At 45.2% G+C, this 8,111-nt stretch overlaps 1 protein-coding gene across 1 annotated transcript in view; it reads right to left on the bottom strand.

The window, feature by feature from the left end:
- Positions 1 to 666: 666 nt before the first annotated feature.
- The window catches only part of GLUD1 (glutamate dehydrogenase 1), a 37,667-nt gene continuing 30,222 nt past the window's right edge, over positions 667 to 8,111 (bottom strand). The window contains exons 11-13 of the mRNA XM_080823739.1: positions 7,115 to 7,206; positions 2,932 to 2,994; positions 667 to 2,076 (exon numbers count right to left, since the gene is read on the bottom strand). Of these exons, the coding sequence (XP_080679865.1) occupies positions 1,957 to 2,076; positions 2,932 to 2,994; positions 7,115 to 7,206 (275 nt within the window). The 3' untranslated portion in view covers positions 667 to 1,956. The remainder of the gene's footprint in view (positions 2,077 to 2,931; positions 2,995 to 7,114; positions 7,207 to 8,111) is intronic.

Below are 8,111 nucleotides of genomic sequence, written 5' to 3'. Positions count from 1 at the left end.
TGTTCGCTCTCGCTCACTCTCTCTCTTGAATAAAAATATTAAAAACAAAAACAAAAACACATACAAACAGTCCCAATGTTGTTAGACAAAGGCCACCATGAAGACTTACCATCCCCCTTTCACACCTGGTAGGAGTGCAAGTAGACAGAGCAGCCTGGGAAGGGCTCCCTGTGTCCCTGGTGTCAGGGGGCCTCTTTACCTACTGCCTGACTTGATGCTCAGAACTGCAGGTGTTCTAGACAGAACTGGGACAAAACAGACAGTCCAGCTGGAAGCCGAGCTCCAGATTTGGCAGCTAAGTGAGTGACTGGTGGAGTCAGGTCTAGGATCTAGTTCTGCCAACCATGGTTAGTATTCTGCCTTAAGGTGTTACTATTATTAAAAACAAATCCCTGATCACTGAGAAGTTCCTTCATTAAAAAAGGCACTAAAAATTACCTGGGTATATCAGCTTTGAGTACCAGAACCTCCTCCCCAAGAACAGCCATTGATACCGCTTAACAGAACGAAACATGAAAGAATTCGAGAATAAAATCTGGGTGGCTCATAATAGATAGTGGAAAGAAATGTTATATAGGTGGTTCCAAAAATTTCAGAAACCCAACTTAGTTTAATTATTTACAGAAAGTTACTCTTAAATATGAAAACACAGAAACACAGGAAGCATAAGCTTTGGAAAAGGTAGACTTTTAATAACTGCTTTTATCACCAGGTTAAGTCATGCAGTTACAAAGTAGTTAGAAATTTCTGAAAGGATATTGTTGTTTAAAAAAAAAAAAAAGCTCATTCTTACATAAATAATATCTAGTACTCCATTGGGACACTACTGTTCAAAAGGCCCTGGCGAAATAACTCCCAAACAAAGCACTCAAACCAAGGTTGTTTCCAGCCCAGTGGTAATGAAGCTGTGTGTGGAATCCAGGCCTCTCAAAGAGGACACCAAGTCAGGCCGAGTCAGAGTCATTGGCAGGGCTCGGAGCCGCCGACTCCAAAGTGGGAGCCCGAGTGGTTTTTTTCTGGGACACTCTACTAGAATTATTGTTCAATTAGACAACACAGTAGATCTTCAAAAGAGAACAATTAATTAACATGATAAGGAGGTTACTGCACTCTTTGGACTATATGTCATAATTGAAGTTAGTAAATTCTGACAGTCTTAACAAAAATAGCCTCCACCATTTGCAGGTATGAAGATAACTTAATTCTCCATCAGACTTTTCATTTTTTGCTGGACAACAATACATGATTGATAAGCTATAAATGATACTGTTTTATATTATAAAAATACTAGCTTTTTTTCATTTATTACGTTTATAGGCATTCACTGCTTGAGTCAAGGTTAGGCTTGGTAAGTGATTAAAGGCAGTTTTATTACAGCAGCATGTACTTATTTTATTCTAAGAGAATAAAATGCATAAAGAGAAACAGCTTTTATTTTTGTCGCAATCTGTAAAACTGAGTTATTTTGCTGATGTAAAATACCAGTAACTCACTTGAGGACCATGCCACCCTCTGAAAATGCCCCACACCCGTGGCTCAGAGGCGGCCAAGTTCCAGCATGTATCAGACTCGTCCAGAGTGGAAGCAGCAAGCAACTGGCTGCTCTTGGCCAACAGGTGTGTTTCTGGCCCCAGCTCTGACCATACTGGAAGTAGCCGCAGAGCACAGCAGCACAGACAGACGGGAGAGACCTTCATTTAACAGCCAAATACCTATATGGCTCTCTGGCCTAGGGAATTTCTACTTCCATATTCATCAGCTTACATATGATCCCCTAACCTTAATTTCTTTTTTCTCAAAGGGGCTGATTTCGACCGACTTGTTGAGAATGATGTCCATTATCTAGTAAGTCAAGAGAGAGAGAGAGAGAGATATTTCTGTGGTTACATGTAAACTTGTGAAGGGTCTGCAGATGAAGAGGGGAAGAGGGCAGTGAAGAGGTCAGCCACATTCCGTCTATGTGAAGGTCACACCAGCTTCATTGTACACCTTGAAGACTTTCTCAATGGCGTTGACGTAGGCAGCCGTTCTCAGATCCAAACCCAGATTGTACTTCATGGCCGTGCGCATTATTTGCTGGAAGGTCAGAGAAAACACAGTGAGACAACCCCGACCCCAACAGCTGGGCCATGGTCATGAACACATGGGTCCCGTGAGGCAAACCCACCCCCACGTCAGTGCGAGACTCTTTGGCCACTGAACCCCATTGGGAAGGATGAACTCTTCAGACTAATACATGGTATCGATTAGGTGGCAGTGAGAAGTTGCTCTCAAATATGAACCATCTCTCTGTCCGTCAGACATCCTGTTAGCTGGACTGAGCTCACTGTTAAACTTGGTGATGATTCTACAGAACTAAGAATGGGGTGGTGCTGAAAATGTTCTGGACTGAGCGGTGACGGCTACATAGTCTTGGGAAGATAAATTTGAGGACTGTCTACTTTAAAAGGGTGAATTTACGGCATGTCAATGATATCACATTAAAAAAAAAATTAACAGCAAGCACCACCGTTAATGTCTGCTTATGCGATTTCAACTTAAAGCCAGGTGGACAGAATCTAAACTCAAAAAGAAATCAGGAAAACTGGACTCAAATTGTGTTTAAGGTATTGAAATAAGGACCAAATGGTCAAAAATCCTTTTACTTACAGCAAATTCCCTCATGAGGTAGTTCCCTGCAGCCCCAACAGAGTGGTGTAACGACACCACACATCACTCCCGCCTAACCTGCTGTTATCTATTTCCCAGAGCCTGGTGAACATACTGTAGGCAGTGGAAACACTGCCCATCAGGTGAGCCTGAAAAAGCCAGCCTTCTGCTATACGTTCTTGAAGAACATGCGAACAGGCAACACAGTCTGGCCGCCTAGAGGACGCACCCGAGCGGGGCTCCGTGCGGGAGCAGACTCGCCAAGAGCACCTGCACACGTACCCTGGCAGAGCGCTCCATGGTGTACGCCAAGCCGGAGTGCACGATGTCCTTCTCGGAGGCACCCTGGGCAGAAGAGAAGAGAAGTTTAACACCACCACACACAGACACGCTTCATTTATAACCAAAGGATTCTTCAATCAATATACAGCCAGAGAGAACTGTGTTGTCTTTTGGTAAAGACGTATTTAATTCTTATACCGTATCTTTTTTTTTTTATTTTTTTTTTAAAGATTTTATTTATTTATTTGAGAGAGAGAGAGAACATGAGAGAGAGAGCGAGCATGAGAGGAGAGAGGTCAGTGGGAGAAGCAGACTCCCTGCCAAGCTGGGAGCCCGATGTGGGACTCGATCCTGGGACTCCAGGATCATGACCTGAGCCGAAGGCAGTCGCTTAACCAACTGAGCCACCCAGGTGCCCTATACCGTATCTTTTTAAAAATTTTTCTGTAAGGTATCTAAATAGCTATTTAAATAGTTGTGTGTGTGTGTGTTTTAAGATTTTGTTTATTTATTTGAGAAAGAAAGCATGAGAAAGAGTGCAGGCAGGGGGGTAGAGGGAGAGGGAGAAGCAGACACCTCGACAAGCAGGGAGCCCGATGCGAGACTCGATCCCAGGATGCTGGGATCATGACCTGAGCTGAAGGCAGAGGCTTAACCCACTGAGCCACCCAAGCGCCCTTAAATAGTTGTGTTTTAATCACAGCTTGGTTTTCATTATATTTGACAAACAACTCATGAAGTAAGACGGTAAAACAATGCACACAGAGAGCTTGCAGCAGGAAAACATGGGGGCGAGGAGCGAGTCCAGCACGAGTCGCCCCTCTGAGAGCAGACGGACCACAGCAGCACGTTACACTGTCCACTTCATGGCTCACCTCCGCTCTGCAGCTAACAGGGACACTGCAAGGGGCCCAGAAAGGAGTCTGGCCACCTCCAACAGCAGCTCTACGGAAGGATCCTGGCTACGTACTCAGCAGTGCCACCAATGTGGAAAGCTGAACAGAGCTCAGCAGCTCCTTGTTATCCCCTCATTCCACTGAAGAGAGCGCCAACCAGAGAAGTTGGCCATGGTTACGGACAACTATTTTTAGAGCTGGGGTATAACCCAGGGCCTTCGACCACCAAGTCAGCTCATCTTCCCATGCCAATTACTTCCGTAAGTCCATTTGTTTCAATAGACTCCTCTATCTAGTTTCTAGACGCTTTCTAAAATTTTAGGACAATTAATGATCGCCCTCTTTCTAGTATGTCCTACCCAGCTGTCAAATACAAATCCGGCTATGCCAGATGAAAACTTAAAAACTGGGTCGCCAACCACAGGGGTCTATGCTGACCTTTGTCTCGTCAGCATTCTTGTCCCTTCAGAAGGTGTGTATCTGTAAAATCTGTATCAATTGAGAAACATCTGGGTCAAACTTGGTTCTGTCCTATCAAGTTAGGAAGAAAAAAAACTTCCTCTCCAAGTGGGATTACTGCTCTTTCTCACTCACTCATTCCCTCGTGAAACATTCATGGAGCAGCTACCATGTACCAGGCACTCTTCTAGGCATTGGGGGCAGAGCAGAAAACAAAATAATGAAAATTCTCTGTTCTCAGGGAGTTGATATTCTGGTGGAGGGAGTCAGCCTATTTGGGGACTTAAAACCAGAACTGAGGGAGATCACTACAATTCTGAATTCAGACACTGCAGTGATCGAGGGCCCGAGGCCTTCCACCAAGAAGAGCACGGAGAGGGGATGAGGACAGCAGACGGCAAATGCACAGGAATGGCTGGGGAAGCAGGAAGATACCAGTGAGGGTGCAGGGTCTTGGAAGCTAAGAGAAGAAACTATTTTAGGGGAATGATCACCTGTGACAACAGCTGCTGATCAGCAAAGGAAGAGGAGGACAGAAAATCGACCACGGGTGTGGCAGTGCCTGATGCCACGGGTCATCTGGACAAGAACAGTTTTGGAGGAGTGGTGGGCGTCAGTGCACGGAGACAGTACACACAACTCTCAAGGATGTCTGGTATGAGCGAAAAAAATGGGCAAGAACCAAGTTTGGAAGAGGAACTGGGATTGAGATTGAATTTTTTTAAGACTGCATTAAGCACACGGTCAGGAATGACTGCCGATGCGGGAGAGAAGGGAAGGCAGCGCATTTTCGGGGGGTGGAAACAGGCCACTGGGCTTAGATGAAGGTACCCAGAGCCACTCTGGAACCAGAGGAGCGGCGACAAGAGACAGGGTGCAGGTGCCAAAGCGCCGGGGGCCGGGGAAGTCTCCTCTGTGGACAGATCCTGGGTCATGTGCTGGAATGCGGGGGAGAAGAGAATGAGAATGTGGAACAGGGAGAGGCAGGACAACGGCCAGGCAGCGCCGGCTGTAGACCTGAGGTTTGGGTCAGGATGAAGCATTGGGCAGGGCCTCCAGCCCACAGGGGACAGGTGCGGAGGGAGCAGACTTGGTTTCATCAGGGTTCAGGTGTTAGCAAGGGGGTATGCTGAGGCAAAACAAGATGAGGGCATGACTTAATGATGTAGTGTGGAGTTTTTAAGTAAGACAACGAGAGGACTGAGGGGTGGGGGTGGGGGTGGGGTGGGGTGGTGGTCAATGATGTAAGTTCTGGCAGGGCCCGAGCTTGGCTGGGGAGGGGGGAGCGGGAGGGAAGGGGCTGAAATAAAAACCATTTTTTAAACTAATACCACAAGACTCCTATAATAAGTCAGTAAGAGATGAGAAACAGCAATTCAGTTCAACATCTGAAGCACTGAAAGCATTTGGAAATTCTGAGCCCATCACACTGGGCCAAGATTATTCAAAAAAAGGATAATGGGGTGCCTGGGTGGCTCAGTGGGTTAAGCCTCTGCCTTCGGCTCAGGTCATGATCTCAGGGTCCTGGGAGCAAGCCCCGCATCAGGCTCTCTGCTCAGCAGGGAGCCTGCTTCCCCCTCTCTCTCTGCCTACTTGTGATTTCTCTGTCAAATAAATATATCAATCTTAAAAATTAAATTAAATTAAAAAGGATAAAAAGCAAGTCATCATGGCTGTCTTCCTAACTGGCTGTCCTCCTCCTATAGTCCCTTTCGAGGCTTCAGTACCAGGACACAGGCGGCTGCAGGGAGGAGCAGGAAGCCCATCTAAGGGCAGTAACAAGTCCTGGCAGTGCAGGGACACGTGTGATGAAGGACGTGTACAATTCCCGCACGCAGTGGGACCTTCAGGGCTGGCGTACTCAGGCAGGGAGCAGGTCAGGGCACTGCAGGCAGAGGGACCAGAACTGAGACACAGCTCTGGGAAAGGTGAAGGCTCATTTAGGGTTAATACCCAGAGTGGCAAAGCACTTCTCTTCTTCAAAAGAAAACCCTAACTTTCCTTCCATGTTGCAATCTCACCTTACATTACTTTCCATGACTAAATATTTCATACAAAGATGTATTTATTATAACTTGGCCATTTCCCAGCCATGTGCGTGTAGATGGTTAAATCAAACCTAATTTAAAAACCTGACTGCGAACACTGTTCGCGAACACTGTTCCAATGACATCACCATGTGTGGCGTCATTCTTCTCCTTTAGAATGATTTTCTCAGGATCAACCAGGTAAATTCCCAGAGGGGATGTTATGACGGTGCCCACGGGCAGGAAAACTGTCATAGCTCTTCAACTTTGCCGAAGAACTGCACCAATCTGCCTCATCATCAAAATAAAGGTGCACTGTTTCCCCACAGACACAGTGAATGTAAGCTCCATGGATGGTTTTTGCTAGTTTAATACATTAAAGAAAACTTATTTTAATTTGTATTTCTTTAACAGCGAGAATGAACATTTTCTTTTTTCCTATGACTTTGTTTTTCATGTCTCTGCCCTTTACCAGGGACGATGTTCTCTTTGTGACGTGTGTGCGCTCTTACTCGGTCCCATCAACAGCTAATACACTCAGATACCTTTTCTACCTGCTTCCTTTCATGCTTGTTTGTGTAAAGCTTTTTTAAGTTTTTCAAGACCAGAAGAGACGTTAAATATTTATTTTAAACTATAATTCTTACTCAGTGTCTAGCATGTAAGGAGAGAGACTGTACAAAGCACACACAGATCATCATTACCGGCATGCTACCGACAACCCGTCACCCTGATACCTCTGCCTGGGTCTACAGAAGAGCGGGCTGTGTGTGGAGTGTGGGCCTGTCACAGCACACTCACCGATATCCTGTCTTGGAACTCGGCTGTGGGTACAATGGGAATAGTTCCACCATGCTTTCCAAATTTTCTTTCCAGGCTCTCTTGAACAGACACTGCAGAAAGCCAAGAGGTAAAGTTAAAATATTGCTAGTAGGGGAAAAAAAAAAAAAAGAAGAAGAACCAGTAGTAGTTTCAAACTATATCCACAACCCAGAAACTACTAGAGTTTAGAAGCCTTGGGGTCTCCTGGGTGGCTCAGTTCGTTAAGCATCTGCCCCTGGCTCAGGTCATGATCCCAGGATCTTAGGACAGAGCCCACACTGGGTTCCCTGCTCAGCAGGGAGCCTGCTTCTCCCTCTCCCTCTGCCCTCCCTCTATTTGTTCCCCACTCTTTCTCTCAAATAAATAAATAAAATCTTAAAAAAAAAAAAAAAAGACTTCAACACTAATGCCATAAATGGGTTAATCACTTAGAACTCTGCCAGAGTCCTATAAATGTGAATTTAGGTCAGTGCTCTGTTTCCATAACACCCATTACCAGGGTTTTTCCTTGGCTCTGTTAAAAAGAAAATGCTGAGGGAAAAAGAAACGGAAATGGATGGAACACTTCACCCAGATTCTCCGAGTGGGCTGAGTGAACCTCAGCTGGAGGTCTGGTCTTACTTCAGCTGGATGAAATGAGACCGTTAACTTGGGAGCCTACTCTAGTCAAAGAAAAACCGCATTCTCATCAGAAGACTCCAAAATTCTTGACGCTAGAAAGGCCTTAACTAAGAGCAACCAGAGGTCAAAATGAATGAGTATCAACAAGAGTTCCTGGTTTATTAAAAGGAAATTTTTTCTACTTACTAACTTGTAGATTATGTTAGGGGAACATTACAGCATAGAATAAACATCTGGATAGAAATTTGAGAGAGTTAGTAAGTTGACTACCCATAAAGAAATCATATATTTTTGGTCCTAAGGCTCATGAGACAATAATATAATTTCCTATTCTGAGATTAAGTTCTCTGGGATT

Source organism: Martes martes, assembly GCF_963455335.1.
Source record: "Martes martes genome assembly, chromosome: 14".
Lineage (NCBI taxonomy): Eukaryota > Metazoa > Chordata > Mammalia > Carnivora > Mustelidae > Martes > Martes martes.
The sequence above is the reverse complement of the archived record's forward strand: the minus strand, read 5'-3'. Positions and strand labels throughout refer to the sequence as shown.